General features: G+C 40.6%; 1 protein-coding gene across 1 annotated transcript in view; it reads right to left on the bottom strand.

Moving 5' to 3' along the window:
- The window catches only part of LOC141440484 (protein crumbs-like), a gene marked incomplete in the record, with an annotated part of 135,785 nt that overhangs the window by 40,789 nt on the left and 78,864 nt on the right, over positions 1-16,132 (bottom strand). Inside the window, 4 exon segments of the mRNA XM_074105013.1 lie at positions 5,560-5,682; positions 7,705-7,812; positions 12,784-12,925; positions 14,076-14,270. Coding sequence (XP_073961114.1) covers positions 5,560-5,682; positions 7,705-7,812; positions 12,784-12,925; positions 14,076-14,270 — 568 coding nt within the window.

Genomic DNA, 16,132 nt, shown 5'->3' with positions numbered 1-16,132 from the left:
ATGGTATGACACATGTATCTCACTCCAAAAACATTAGACATTCTTATCACTTTAGCGAAGCCCTATCGAACCAACTTAAAACTTGAACTCCGAAAGCAGTCCCTGCTAAGTGGTACAAAAATGCTGTGTATAGCGATAGCTCATCTATTATCTGATACAATTATTTTGCCAAATGCACGAAGGTTAAATATTAATATTTGTCTCCCTTTTCAAGGCTAGGACCGGATCCTAAAGAACCGGATATAACCTAACCAAAAAAAAGTTGGAAAATCCCCAACTTTGTCACTTCAAAGTTCAATATTTCAAAAGCGGCTGAAACGATTTTGATAGAATATGTCTTAAAACCATCGCTAGAAAACCTGCTTTCAAATAATAAAAAAACGCATTCAAATCGGTTTACGCGTTTAAGAGCTACGGTACCACAGACAAACTTATAACACCCTTCTTTTTGCGTGGGTGGTTAAAAACAGGTTTATCTTTCATTCATTTATTGGAATGTTAAAACTTTCCCCCATGGACTCTGATGCACAAAAAACATCGTTTAATCAAATTTCGGCTCAATTTTCGTAAACTGACTTCCGATATGGTACGGACCGCGTCGAATACTCGTTGCCGCAATCCTTCTTCAGAGCGTATTGGTTTCGCGTAAACTTTGTCTTTTAAACATCCCCAATAAAAAAAATCTAGTGGGTTTAGATCCGGGGAACGCGGTGGCCATAAAATTGATCCCAATCGACCAATCCATCTCTCAGGGAATGTTTCGCTGAGGTGCTCACGGACTAGCCGAGCGTAATGTGCCAAGAAACCATCTTGTTGGTACCACATGGTTCGTGTCAGTGCCAACGGTACATCTTCTAATAAACCAGGCAGGTCGTTTTGCAAAAACTGTAAATAGTTTCTACCATTAAGAATAGGAGGCAACTCGACCGGTCCCACAATTTGTCCATTAAGAATTCCAGTCCACAAATTAATTTTGAATTGGTATTGGGACCGATCTTCTCGTTCTTCATGTGTCTGTGTTGGTTTTTTGTCTGCCAGCTATGGACGTTGTGTAAATTGAAATATCCATCCCTTTTGCAAGCCGATTCTTCAGTCCACAATATTTCATTGAAATAAATCGGGTTTTAGAATATTTTTAATAGGCTTACGTTTGGCCTCAATCTCCCTTGATGAAAGGCGAAGATGAGGCTTAAGATGGTACACGTTTGTCTAGAAGGTGTCTGTTCACTTTGACCTTAAAGATGTCCAGATTATAGCGTTAACCAAATAATATTATCTAACGTTTTAAACTTTCGTGATTTTCATTCGTATTCATAATAAGTACCACCGACGGGACTTATCACGCTTACACACACGAGTAATATTTACCTCGACGTTTCGGCAACATTACAGTGGCCGTGGTCACGAGTAGACTTAAGTGTGGGGTGTCAAGTCTGCTAGCAGCGCGAGTCCTTCGAACTACCCTGTATTTTTGCAGTGTGGAGGAGGAGGAACTGAATGAACACACATTTCTAGTATAAACGTAGCTATCATAAAGTCGCGGGTGAGCAAAGTAGGTGATTGTTTCAGTTCATTAATATGAACCTCGGCAAAGTAACGCCTGATTCAATAAATTAGTAGGTAATGTAACATGTTTTTACTTAACAGTGACGGCTTGCGGCATCAGCAAAGTGATAAGAATGCCTAATGTTATTTCAGTAAGATACATGTGTCATACCATTTCTGAATCTGCATAACATGTCTAATTTATTGGCGTTATTTGTTTGTTTTGTTTCTAGTAATTTTTTTTCATGGCAGATGGTTAAAGTTGAAATTCTTATTTTTGAGACAACTTAAATCAAGATTAATAAAGTTTTTTTCAGCATTTTACGGTAGTTACTGGCAAAATAACACACTGCACTTCTGAAATAACTATTCACGATTCGATACACATAAAAAACTGTTATTAAAAGCTTTCCAAGTCGATGCTGATTCTAAAAATGTCAAGACAAAGGGGAGTATCCCCAAAAATCTTTATTTCGGTAATAACTCGAAAACCGTGCAACTTTTATTAGGGTCATGTTAGGGTGGTTAGGTTCCTTTTGAGCTGGCCTACCTCTGGTGTCACTGTGACGTGGTACTTCTGGGACACCCTGTATACCGGCCATATATTTTAAGACAGACGGCTCAAATACAATGCATTTAAGTGCCGTGCAAATATTTGCTCAGGCCTGTAACGATATCTGTAAAGCAATTTTATTCGAACGTCACAAAATTCGCTTTTATTTTAGCATTCACAATGTGGTACAGTGTACCGTATTGGCACATGACAAAACGATGTGTCATATATGGTACAGTCAATTGTAACAATATGAACTTATTCAAAGTTTCAAAAATACCACAGACTTTAATTCCGACGCAATAAGGCCGTGGTAAGATATTTTTGAGTGGTTCGAATAGATACTTATTTTAATTTCACAAAATATTATGGTTCAGCTGACGCTCATACAGAGTGTATGAAAAAAATGAAAATTTCGGCACGACGAGCGAAGCGAGGTGTGGTTAGTATTAATTGTGACCACAACCGATATGGCGGCGTTTCATGATATACCTAGCAATTTCATGGTTTGCCTAAACGTAACTAGGCAAATCGTTAAACGTTGAGTTTTGAACGATATGGCGGATGTCCCTTAGCCAATGGGATTCCCCATAGAAATTGACATGAGCTTCTATGGGTGTGTAGATGAAAAACAAAGTCGGTATTTCCATGTCGGTATTATCCGAGCCGGTAAAGAGTGTCACCTGTCAAAACGATCGAGTCAAAGACGGATCAATTCTTTTTTAATGTTTTTTATTCTGGAATATAGAACAACCGGACTGTCGTAATTTGGCGGTAAAGAAAACTCTTACATTTTTTAAAATTAATTGATGCTACTTAAAAATCTGATATTTTTTTCTGTTAATTAGAAAGGTTATTCCTATCGATAAAAAAATTCGTGATTTGGCGGATTGTACGATCGGCCGCCGACATATATACGGTATAGGTAACCTAAAGAACGGGAAATTAGCTCGTGCAGCACTTATTATTTATAAGATATATTATTAAATCTACATGATTAAGAGTGACCGCGAACGGATCATAATTAGTTTGACAATCACGACTGCCTCATAACCGCTACGTAGATAATTGGCGGTGATCAATCGGTGGCTGGTCTAGACGTCGCCGCGGTTATTGCAATGAGGGCTATCGCGTATGAATTCGCCGCTAGAGGCGCTAGTGTAGCGTGAGGTCTCCGAAATGTCAAATCTCATAGTTTTTGGGTGAGCTACGCGGGTTTATTTTTAATTAGAATAATTTTGTGAATATTTTGTAATATCTGAAATTAATTATGGCAAATATGTGTTCTGGGGCAATGAATGTCTGTGGTTTTGAGACAGTTTTGTCTTTCGGAAACATTTGTCCTCCCTTTTTTTCCGAACAAAACGGGGACTATGCAACACTGTGGCATGCTCGATATTTTTATGGTACGGTTTTAAGGTGTATTAAATATGATTTTAATCTAAACTTTGTTTTCACGCCCGTAATAACAGACTTTGAAAGTCATACTTAAAAACCTCACGCAACAGTGCGCCATCTAGTGAGACAAAAAACGATAGCCCTCATTAAGCATTTGTTATAAACATACCCCGGGAGTTTCGGGGCACGGATGATTGACATTAGCCAAAGAGTAGGTATCGAGTTAAAAAACAGAGCGCACTCTAGCTGGTTTCTGCCTAATGAATAATTAATCAACTAGGAAAAAAAACATGATATTTAAAATAGAAAAAATATTACATTTTATAATACTTGAACAATAATTTAATCGCCAATCGAGTAATTTGATCGTGATTAATCTCTGTGATTAAATAATTAATACGTATTTAATCCACTTTTTTGTACGCTGTATCCGGTGCCGATTTACCTCAAGATGCCGCTGCATAACAGTTCCAACAACTAAATTTACTGCAGGTAATTAATTAGCATTTTTTTATTATTATCTCCCAAGATAAGCCTTGGTACTAAACCTAAAGTAGGTACTAGTATATTTTACAATTCGCAGTGAGGTAATTATTCATTAGGCATAATATGATGATTTTTCAGAATTACCTATCTTTTAATGTCTACTCTTTAGCAAATCGTTCGTACCCCGAAAGTCTTGGGGTATGGTTATAAATTGGATTTTGTATAATTTACTGAATCACGCGTTACTTAGCGGAGCTCCATATAAATGAACTGAAAGAAATTCTTTGCTCACCCGCGACCTTAAGATAGTTTATGCAAAATATGCGTGTTCACGCAGTTCCTCCACCTCCACACTGTAAGAACCATACATCGTTATCGCGGGAGCAAAAACAAATCAGTTAAAGAACAGATATAACAGAATGTCTTTATACTAAAAACGGATATATTCTGCCTACAAGTTCTAAGCATCTAAGAAGTTGAAATTGCGAGTTGAAATGTCGCTCCGCAGTAATTATGTTTGACGGTAATTAACGTTGCACTTACAGCAATATTATTTTGTATCGCGAGCCTGTAATTCGGAGTATCTTTTATCCACAAGTCCACAAAGTCATCGTACGTTTTTTTCCCGTTCGTTTTTAAAAGTACTCTGTTATTATGTTTTGAACACAGTCATTATTACGAATAATTTATAAATGACAGTGTCAAATAGGAAAAGTGGCTCAAGCGTTTGCGTTGCGACTGTGTAGTTAATCTTTTTAAACATGAACTAGTAATCAAGTCAAATATGGAGGTCTGATATTAGAAATAAAGTTGATTAATTTTGAACTCGTAGGCATAAAATGTTGCTCGATATAAGTGTCACTTCTGTATTGTTTATTTGTCATAATCTTTCAGTACTGTCAAATCGTTTTTGCTCCCGCGATAACGATGTATGGTAACTAACAAATATGGTAAATAACAAACTAAATACTCCTGTTTTTAACCCCTGACACAAAAAGGTGTTATAAGTTTGACCGCGATGTGCGTCTGCCTGTGGCACCACAGCTCTTAAACGGGTAGACCGATTTGAATGCGGTTTTTTATCTGAAATCAGGTTTTCCAGCGATGGTTCTTAGACATATTTCATCAATTGAAGTTTGTAGTGACAAAGACAGGGGCTTTCCAACTTTTTGTTAGTTAGGTTATATTTCTAGTCATAAAAGTAATTTTATTAAGAGTTTAAAAAAATATCTAATGTTGTCCTACACCCAACCCAAGCGGGGTGGTCATGGCCAGCTGAGACCTGTTTTCGATTTTTTATTCATCTGGATGGCAAACGAGCGAGTGGGTCTCCTAATGGTAAGAGATCAGCACCGCCCATAAACATATGCAGCACCAGGGGTATTGCAGATGCGTTGCCAACCTAGAGGCCTAAGATGGGATACCTCACGTGCCAGTAACTCCACCGGCTGTCTCACTCTCCACGCCGAAACAACAGTGCAAGCACTGCGCTTCACGGCAGGATTAGCGAGCAAGATGGTGGTAGCAATCCGGGCGGACCTTGCACAAGGTCCTACCACCTGCAAACGGAAGCTTACCGTCGAAGCCCTCCTTGCAGGCGCACTCATAATTGTTCTCCAAGTTCTGGCAGGTCCCGCCGTTCTTGCAGGGCGAGGACAGGCACTCGTCGATGTCCTGCTCGCAGCTGTCACCGGTATAGCCTGGACAAAGCGGAAGTTCAACGTCAAACGTCTCTCTCTCTCTCTCTCTCTCTCTCTTTCTTAAATTGGAATGGACAAGGAGAGTGACAATACAATACAAAGACTCTTTATCTACACCCATATAGTAAATCCTCAATTATGCGTTCAAAAACCATAAGTAATCAGCATTACGACATTGGACTCTATTATGAACACGGCTGTATCGTAATGGTCATTATCATTACAGCATGGGGGGGGGGGGGCGACCACGTGCAGCAGCAGGTCGTCGCGGGCGCAGCTCGTGGGGCAGACATACCTACCTAGTTAGAGTTAATGCAGGTCATTCTCAATGGTTCGCGGAACACATGATACAGGATTTAATATATGGATATAGATAAAATATTGTATGCAACTGTACGTAATTAGGCCTTGAAGCACTCACTACGCCTCGTTTCATAAACCCACACTCGTAATTTAAGGACCCCTATTACGATACAGTTGCATAAAATACTATTATTGTACACCAGAAATAGTAAGCCATACAGAAAACAGATACACAGAGAAAAAATTACAAGGTAAGCAATAGGCAATGGTTTTATCAATGAATTCTATACATATTAAATGATATTGTAACGGATAACTCACGTCTTAAACCAAGTTTAGCTCGACATGTTTCGGGCTATTTCGTAGCCCTTCTTCTCAGGAGCACGCGAACCTGACCCGCCGCCGAGTTATCCGTTACAATATCATTAATGTGAATGAATCTCACGGTAGTTTCATGTTCAAGAATTCTAAACAATTACTTACGTTTCGAATTCAACCGGAGTTTATCCTCAAAGCGACGAAACCGTTCACCATACTATTGTATAGCTCTGAGCATGAACTCTGGTTGAGTTCCAAACATGTTAGTGTAGCGTGGGGGTGGTGATAATAACAACCAATAAATCTTTGTAGTAACGGAGCAGTTTTGAACGCTGATTGGTTGGAAAATTTTAAATATGGAACCCTATATTGGCTTTTAACATTAGTAAAACAAATCAAACATCTCAAAGCTTATATACCATATTTGACTATTTTTAATATATTTTATAAATTTAAACTTGATAAGGCATGTACAAAAACAGTACAACATATAGAACAACAAATTTAAATATACCTTTCCATTTTATATTTTAACATACTTATAATGACATTCAAAATTAGACAGAGAAAGACATACTAGCTGCATAGAGAAAAGCGTTTTAATTTTTATCTACCATAAACATTGCCTGTATACTACGAATAAATAATAAGTCAGGAAGCGTAACTCAGAACAAACACACAAAAAGTGGCCATACTTTAAACCAAAACGCCTTATGATCCAAATACGGATCATTTTCGAGGATGCAAATAGACGCGTTTATTGATTGGTAAGAATTCAGAAAAAAAGCAGGGATTGGTTTGCTAGCGAGAACACGCTTTTAGGCCCCGCCTACTAAGACACGTAAGGTAAATTTTTGTAACGCAGTTCCAATCAGGGCTATCGTTTTTTGTCTCACTAGATGGCGCACTGTTGCGTGTGGTTTTTAAGTATGGCGTTCAAAGTCTGTTATTACGGGTGTGAAAACAAAGTTTAGATTAAAATCATATTTAATACACCTTAAAACCGTACCATAAAAATATCGAGCATGCCACAGTGTTGCATAGTCCCCGTTTTGTTCGGAAAAAAGGGAGGACAAAGGTTTCCGAAAGACAAAACTGTCTCAAAACACAGACATTCATTGCCCCGGAACGCATATTTGCCATACTTAGTTTCAGATATTGCAAAATATTCACAAAATTATTCTAATTATAAATAAGCCCGCGTAGCTCATCCAAAAACTATGAGATTGCAATTTCGGAGACCTCACGCTACACTAGCGCCTCTAGTGGCGAATTCATACGCGATAGCCCTCATTCCTGACATTATTTATTAATTAGTTGTCAAATACCGTATACTCACTAGTCGCGTCCCTCACCAACTTGAACAGAAAGTAAGGGACGCAGATATCGACGAAATCTCACCTGGTCTGCAGTAGCACTGATAAGACCCTGGCACATTGACGCACACGCCGTGGTTGCATATCTTCGGCATCAACGCGCACTCATCAATATCCAATTCACAGTACCGACCTAAAAGAAAACTTAATTCATCAACCACGAAAGTAATGATAATCCGATTAAAAAGTCATATACATTTTTAATCAGTGATCAGATCGGGTATATATTTTTTTTCTAATTAACTAATGGAACCGCAGACTTTTCTTTGATAATTTTTATTTTGAAAATATCTTTACTGTACAGAATTACTTTGTCATCCTACCTACATAGGTACTTATACTCTTTGCATCCTACTAATTTTGTTGTCATTGTCAAAGTAAGAAAGAAAGAAAGAAAGAAAGAAAGAAAGAAAGAAAGAAAGAAAGAAAGAAAGAAAGAAAGAAAGAAAGAAAGAAAGAAAGAAAGAAAGAAAGAAAAGTTTATTTTGGCTCCAAAAAGTACCACCTAAAACTAAGACTAGAACTTGCACTAAAACTATGTTACTAGGTGACACGGCAGGATACCAAAAAGGGAAAGTCGTGAATATAGGGCATACTAGGCAAAGCTCTCCGCAGGGGGCGACACTGGAGCAAACCCATGACAAAGTCAGTTCTCTTTTGTATTTCGTCGCCATGACTGAACATGACCAAAGAGTATTATCATGATATATTTATTATTAAGCCGTGGTGGCCTAATGGTTTGACCTATCGCCTCTCAAGCAGAGGGTCGTGGGTTCGAACCCCGGCTCGCACCTCTGAGTTTTTCGAAATTCATGTGCGGAATTACATTTGAAATTTACCACGAGCTTTGCGGTGAAGGAAAACATCGTGAGGAAACCTGCACAAACCAGCGAAGCGATTCAATGGTGCGTGCGAAGCTCCCAATCCGCACTGGGCCCGCGTGGGAACTATGGCCCAAGCCCTCTTGTTCTGAGAGGAGGCCTGTGCCCAGCAGTGGGACGTATATAGGCTGGGATGATGATGATGATGATATTTATTATTAACAAAATAGCACGATGCTCGTATTTTACGTCGACTATAGAGCTAACTATATTTCCAAAAAAAAATATTGAAATAATACGATATTAAATAGCATTTAAGATACTCAAAAAACTGTTAACGGCTTTGTGCTAGTGCTGCACTCTGACGGGAGAAAATGACAGTAATATTCCCTCATCATCATCACCATCATCATCATGTCAGCCGAAAGACGTCCACTGCTGGACATAGGCCTCCCCCAACGCTCTCCACTCAGACCGATCTTGTGCTTTCCGCATCCACCGCGATCCCTCGATCTTAACCAAGTCGTCGCTCCATCTTGTTGGAGGCCTACCGACAACTCGTCTCCCGGTCCGCGGACGCCATTCGAGAACCTTCTGGCCCCATCGGCCATCAGTCCTGCGAGCATTGTGAGCAATGAGTGTGTGTTGCCAGTGATGACATACGGATCTGAGACGTGGGCGCTAACGGAGGGCTATGGAGAGGGCTATGCTCGGGGTTTCTCTGCGGGATAGAATTAGAAATGATGATATCCGCAGTAGAACTAAGGTTACCGACATAGCACGAAGAATTGCGAAACTGAAGTGGCAGTGGGCGGGGCACATTGCTCGCAATATTCCCTATTGACGTAAAATCTACGACTTACGGGGAATTCCCCTTAGATAACATGACCATGCATCCGGTATTTATTGGTTTTAATAATATAGTTCATCCCAGCCTATATACGTCCCACTGCTGGGCACAGGCCTCCTCTCAGAACAAGAGGGCTTGGGCCATAGTTCCCACGCGGGCCCAGTGCGGATTGGGAACTTCGCACGCACCATTGAATTGCTTCGCAGGTTTGTGCAGGTTTCCTTACGATGTTTTCCTTCACCGCAAAGCTCGTGGTAAATTTCAAATGTAATTCCGCACATGAATTTCGAAAAACTCAGAGGTGCGAGCCGGGGTTTGAACCCACGACCCTCTGTTTGAGAGGCGATAGGTCAAACCACTAGGCCACCACGGCTTTTTAGGCCACCACGGCTTTTTCTAGGCCACCACGGCTTTATAATATAATTAATTGTAATTAATTAAACCATAAGCTAATTGCTTAAGACCTCGCGTGATAAATTAAATTTTATCTGGTTATTAACATTTTTCAACTCCTGATCACCGATTAAAAATCACCGTGTATGTTATTCTCAAGTCTGTTAGCGAAGTTGCGTGTTCAAATACAGGATTATTGCACAGATAAAACAAAGGATAACATTTCATTGATGAGTTGATTACAGTCAACAGAATCACTATCTGACACCCCTTTATTGCTGTACCATTGGATACTATGTATCATCAATGGTACTAGTGACACTGTAACTAGGGAACAGATGGCGCTGCTGTCGATATGTTATCAAATTGAATGCAGTGCTGCTTTTCCGAGCAGGGCAACGTTTGCCGGGTATGCTACTCTGCTAGTGACTTATAAGTTATAAAAATTACGTTGGAAAATTATGGACTGAAAAAGTCTCATTCAAAGATTACGGGAAACAACAGAGACTCATGCGCAATAGCTGAAGGATCAAAAATGTGGCGGGAACAGGGAATACGCGTGATAACCATTCTATTCCTGTTTTTAACCGACTTCAAGAAAGGAGGAGGTTCTATGTTCCAATGTTTGTATTTTTTTTTATGTATGTTCGCCGATTACTCAGTCAATTGTGGACCGATTTTCAAAATTCTTTTTTTTATTCGAAAGGGTATTCTTCTGAGGTGGTCCCATTGTCACCAAGTCAAGATCTAATGATGGGATGCTAGGAAAAACGAGGGCAAACTTCAAATTTTACAGGCACACCTATGGCGATTTTCACCGACTATAAAACCCTAGAAAATATTTTTCTAGGTACCTACTAGCTCGAAGTCGGTGTCTCAGCACGACCCAGCACAGTATGTAGGTGAGGTAGACCACTATTATGTGCCATTCCCGCTGGCTCGTGCTGAGGCACCGACTTCGAGCTAGAAGCTACCTAGTGCTAGAAAAATATTTTCTACGGTTTTATAGTCGGTTCCATTTTTTATTTTTTTGGAGTCGGTTTTACTTTTTTGTTATTACAAGCTTCTATTTAGCTGTCCCTGTCTCTTTATTAATTTATTATCACTTCTGTGCCACTAACACTTGAAACTTTGAGTAAAGACACTGAAATCACCTTGCACAATCAAGCAGATAATAAGAAAACTTTGCCGGAACATTTGTATGTATTACAGTTTTACAAACACGCGAACACAGTGAATAAACTATTTTAATTTATTGTACAAACTAAGTGTTAGTCACATCTCGCGTCCGGTTTGCACAAGTGTACGTGATACTATGAGCGCGTAATTCTTGTACGACCTTTTGAGTCAACAGTTTAACGGGAGACCAAACTAACGAGCCTATTAAAGTATGTAGAAGATTATAAATCGATTATGAAACGTTCGACGTTTTCATCGTTACCGGTTGACGCGTGACTAGAAGTTAAGGAGCTGTCATCGAGTATACGACCCGTCTCGCTGGTTTGTATTGTATAAAAAAGCGATGTAAAAAAATCGTGCAATTCGCATTACACTGCTAAGTCAAACGAGATTGGAGTGGAGAATCGAGCGCCGCGTGTTGCAACTTGAAATCATTTTTGGACAAGGAATGTTATAAAGAATTATATTTATTAGAATTTCGTTCGCTTACTAGACACCTTTTTTATTTTCATGCATTGCGATTTATATATTATTTAGTTACGTTCTTTTATCAATAAAAACACGTATTATTAAACAAACTTTTTGTTTGTGACTGTTGGCACCTGATAAAAAAACTAACAACGCTGCTTAAATGACTAAATAAAAAACAAACAAGCAGGGGCAAGTGTCTGTACTCCTGTCCAGTGGTAGTGTAGGGGTATGGCACGCAGCACGGAATGCTGAGGACCTGGGTTCGCTTCCCAGCGCTGGTCTCTTTTTCTGGTTTTTCTGGATGGATGGATTTTACGGGATGACCGTAAAAGTAACAAAATTTGGAGTTGAAATAAAAAAATACAAAAAGACTCCAAAAACTATAAAATAAATATCAAGCAACGCTTGTACTAGGATACTGGATCCTTAGTTTCGTCGTCGTATACAAAATACCCAGTTTGCCAGGTTCAGTGAAATGATATCGGCTCCTAAATCCTGTAGGCGAGCTAACTCGTTCACAGAAACTATGCTCAAGTACGTCCGAAACAGTGGCGTAGCTACCGGAGGGCTAGACGGGGCAGTGCCCCGGAGCCCCCAAGATTAGGGGGCTCCTCGGACTCTGACTTACAAACTATAAATAACAAATCTGGAGTACGTCAAATTCGGAACACGACGAAGGCCCTAGTTTATTTTTTGCCCCAGAGCCTTTGGTTACCTAGCTGCGCCACTGGTCCGAAAGGCGATTTATCTCGGCTAGGTAGAACGCTTTGCAGAGCCGGTTGACGAGAACTCGTAAACTAATATTGACAAAGTTATACTATAGCTATAAGCCGTGGTGGCCTAGTGGTTTGACCTATCGCCTCTCAAACAGAGGGTCGTGGGTTCAAACCCCGGCTCGCACCTCTGAGTTTTTCGAAATTCATGTGCGGAATTACATTTGAAATTTACCACGAGCTTTGCGGTGAAGGAAAACATCGTGAGGAAACCTGCACAAACCTGCGAAGAAATTCAATGGTGCGTGTGAAGTTCCCAATCCGCACTGGGCCCGCGTGGGAACTATGGCCCAAGCCCTCTTGTTCTGAGAGGAGGCCTGTGCCCAGCAGTGGGACGTATATAGGCTGGGATGATGATATACTATAGCAATTTGGTGTATGACTCAAGGCCAAGAGTACTGGCTACGGAAGTAATTGCTGTATGCTCTAATCCAGGATGACGACCAGATGGCCTAGTGGTTAGAGAACCTGACTACGAAGCCCGAGAACAAACATTCGTGTTATTCACACAAATATCTGCCCCGGCCGGGATTCGAACCCGAGACCTCAAGCTTCGTAGTCAGGTTCTCTAACCACTTGGCCATCCGGTTGGAAGTGTAATGGCGGGGGGCACTGACCGTTGACGCCGGGGGGGCACTGGCAGCGGAACAGCCCGGTGTCGAGAGCGAGACAGCTGCCGTTGTTGCAGGGCGAGGAGGCGCAGGCCGAGTCCGAAGCGGGAGGCCCGCAGCGCCAGGTGCCGCCCTGCTCCACGCATTCCTGGGGACGCCAGCGACATTAATATATAGCAGACTAGCGTTTACACGCGGCTTCTCACACGTTAGCTATTCGATCCGGTTGGTTGGTTGGTTGGTAGTTGGTTGGTTGGTGGTTGGTTGGTGGTTGGTTGGTTGGTTGGTTGGTTGGTGGGTTGGTAGGTAGTGGTGTTTGAGTTTGAGTTTGAGTTAAAATTCCCCTGGGAATTCCCAAAATTTGTTGTGTTAAGAACAACTGTCCAGAATTTCAAGACCCTAAACCCAGCGGTTGGAATTTCAAGATTTTATCCTTTACCCGTGGGAATATCCGGATAAAAAGTAGCCTATTGTTATTCCAGATGTCCAGCGATCTACATACCAAATTTCATCCAAATCCATCCAACCGTTTTAGCGTGAAGGAGTAACAAACACACACACACACAAACTTTCTCATTTATAATATAAGTAGGAAGTAGGATTATTATCGTGGCATGGAAGTACGCAATTGCTGGCTGAGTATAAGTATAAGAGGCTGAGTTTAGAACGAGCTTGCGAGTCCGTTTAACTAAAACTCGTACGAAGCCAGCAATTGCTATTCCAGCCGAGACTATTATAAAACTTTTCTCAAAAATGGTGAAGGAAAAAAACTAAATTAGAATAAGCTTTTCCTTAAAATATAGTATGACATTAATTTTGTTCCAATAAAGTGTTTATGCTTTCCCGCCTTTTTTCATTTAAAAACACTGCAGGTGTATTTTTCCATCGAAAACATCGCAAGTGTTTCAGACCGGATAAAAAAGTCCGGAATTCTAACAAAATAACTGATACCGGTCATTTGTGTTGTCTGTATACGACTTGTACCAACATTTACATGGCCCTTTTAACTTTTTAAAAAGTTTTCGACTCAACAATAATGTAATTTATATGCGACATTAATGTCCAGCTAGCGAGCTTGCAATCTGTTTTTAACTTTTTAATTTTTCGCTGACCATAAACTATGCACTTCCCCTTCTGATATGTGAACTGATTTCACAATTAAACTTTGAGGATCAACAAACAATCTAAATTTAAGTTTTTTGAAAATGTTACAAAACAAAAGTAGCTTAGTTTTGAGACTAATCCAACCTTGAATTTAAAGCCCGATTGTCAGAGAGATCCTGTAGTGTAGGCAATACCTGTTGGTTGGCACAGCCGGCGGCGCGGCAGTCCGCGGCAATCTCACATGCCGCCCCGGCGTACCCGGCACGGCACTCGCAGACGCCCTCCTCGCACGTGCCGCCGTTGAGGCACGGCCGCGCGGCGCACGCGTCCGCCACGTCGCAGCGCAGGCCCGACCAGCCCGGCGTGCATTCGCAGCGGAAACCTGACGGCTGTAGAAAGGGAGTTCGGGTGACACTATTTACCTAACGTACAACACCGACATGGAAATACCGACCTGTTATTTCGTGTACATGCCCATAGAAACTCTTGTCAGTTTGACACCAGTTTGTATTAGCGCGTACACGAAATATCGGGTCGGTATTATCCGTGCCGGTAAATAGTGCCACCAGGGAGTTCGACTTGACACACCAATCGATGAAGGTTTCTGTAATAGAAGGCGCGGCGCACTTCGCGATTTTATTTTCCGCTACAAGTACAAGTACATGATCTGGGGCCCCCTAGAGTGTGCTATTCCACTACACGAGCCGCGTGCGAGTGAATACGAGTTATGCGATGGACAGAGAGGCACGATTCTTATGCCTAAACGTCACTTTTGTTCGGCAGTGAGGCCGGATCTGTGGTGATGGTAGGATGGCGCTAGTATACAGGTTGGCTCATTTAGATCGGTCAGTATGGGAAAGTCTGACACTTCAAGACATAAGAAGATCCGTTCTTAGTGATAAGAAAAACTGCATTCATACATTTAAAAAAAACTTTTACTCAGTTCGGGAATCGAACCCGGACGATTTGACAAATAAAACAGATTTTATAGTAACATTTATTGCTTATGACCTACACTATCGATATCCAAAAAGAAATAATGGACGTCAAACGGAACTCTCAAACTAACGCCATCTAGCGATATTGACAGGCGTGTCAATGAGCCCTCATGGGGTAAAGTCTTAAACGATAAAATATTATTCTATTAAGTCCGTAAATATTGCTGTTTTACCACCTATTGGTTAATTTCATTTGATGCATAAACGTGATGCCGTCTCCGTCTATTCGAACAAAACAAACAGAGACGGCATCTCATTTATCCATCAAATCAATGGCTGGTGAAACAGAGGGGTACAGTCAAGTGCAAAGCTTAATGTTAAGTGCATAAAGCCGTGTATACATATTTTTGTAACCTTGGCTGTGTATCTTTGCACTCGAATGTATTTTCACGTATCACGTAATCCCGTTTACTAGATATGAGTTCCTCTGTGGCCAATAAAAGAAAGAAAAGTTAATTGAGAAACCAAACCAAACATAACAAAAAGAACGACAGTTACAACATATTATAAAGCAACACAAAACGATGATCGGTCACACACAAACGATTGATGGAAAGCTTAAGCACCACATTAATGTAACATCATCCTTTATTCATCGTTATATCTTCACCATTAATAATATGAAAACGGCAGCAGTCATACTCCAAAACTCAGTAGGTAGCGGAATTATTTCACTTAATACAAGTATTTATGTAAATCGCAAAAAATACTTTTATTTTTATTTTGCACCTAAAAACTGAAAAATTTCTACCCCTGTAACAAAACTGACTCTACCAGGATTTGGTGCCTTTAGTTCCATCTTGTAGCCAGATTTCTTAGTTAGCTACAAAACGAGAATTCATTGTGCTTCCGAGTCGGGAATATTATTCCCATTTCGAAGCTAGCTTCCAAATCTGTCTTCCAAATGCGACTTAAGGATTCCCATTTCAGAATCGAGAAGTTTTACCCATTATGACTATAACGAGATGAGGTAAAGGATTCCCGTTTCATAGCCAGCTTCAAATCGGGAATATTGTTCCCAGCTCGAAGCCGTCTACCAAATCTGGCTTACAGACGAGACTAAAGGATTCCCGATCGGAGCCAGCTTCAAATCTCGAACACTTATTTACTTTTATTTTTAAGTTAGCTACCAAGTCTGGCATCGAATAGCGACTAAAGGATTCCACTTCATCATACTGGTACCCAGCTTCGAAGCGGGAATATTTTCCCCATTTTGCAGCTGGCTACCAAATCTGACTTCGAGATGGGAATAA

This window comes from Choristoneura fumiferana, chromosome Z (genome assembly GCF_025370935.1).
Source record: "Choristoneura fumiferana chromosome Z, NRCan_CFum_1, whole genome shotgun sequence".
NCBI lineage: Eukaryota > Metazoa > Arthropoda > Insecta > Lepidoptera > Tortricidae > Choristoneura > Choristoneura fumiferana.
This window is presented reverse-complemented; position numbering and strand designations above follow the sequence as displayed.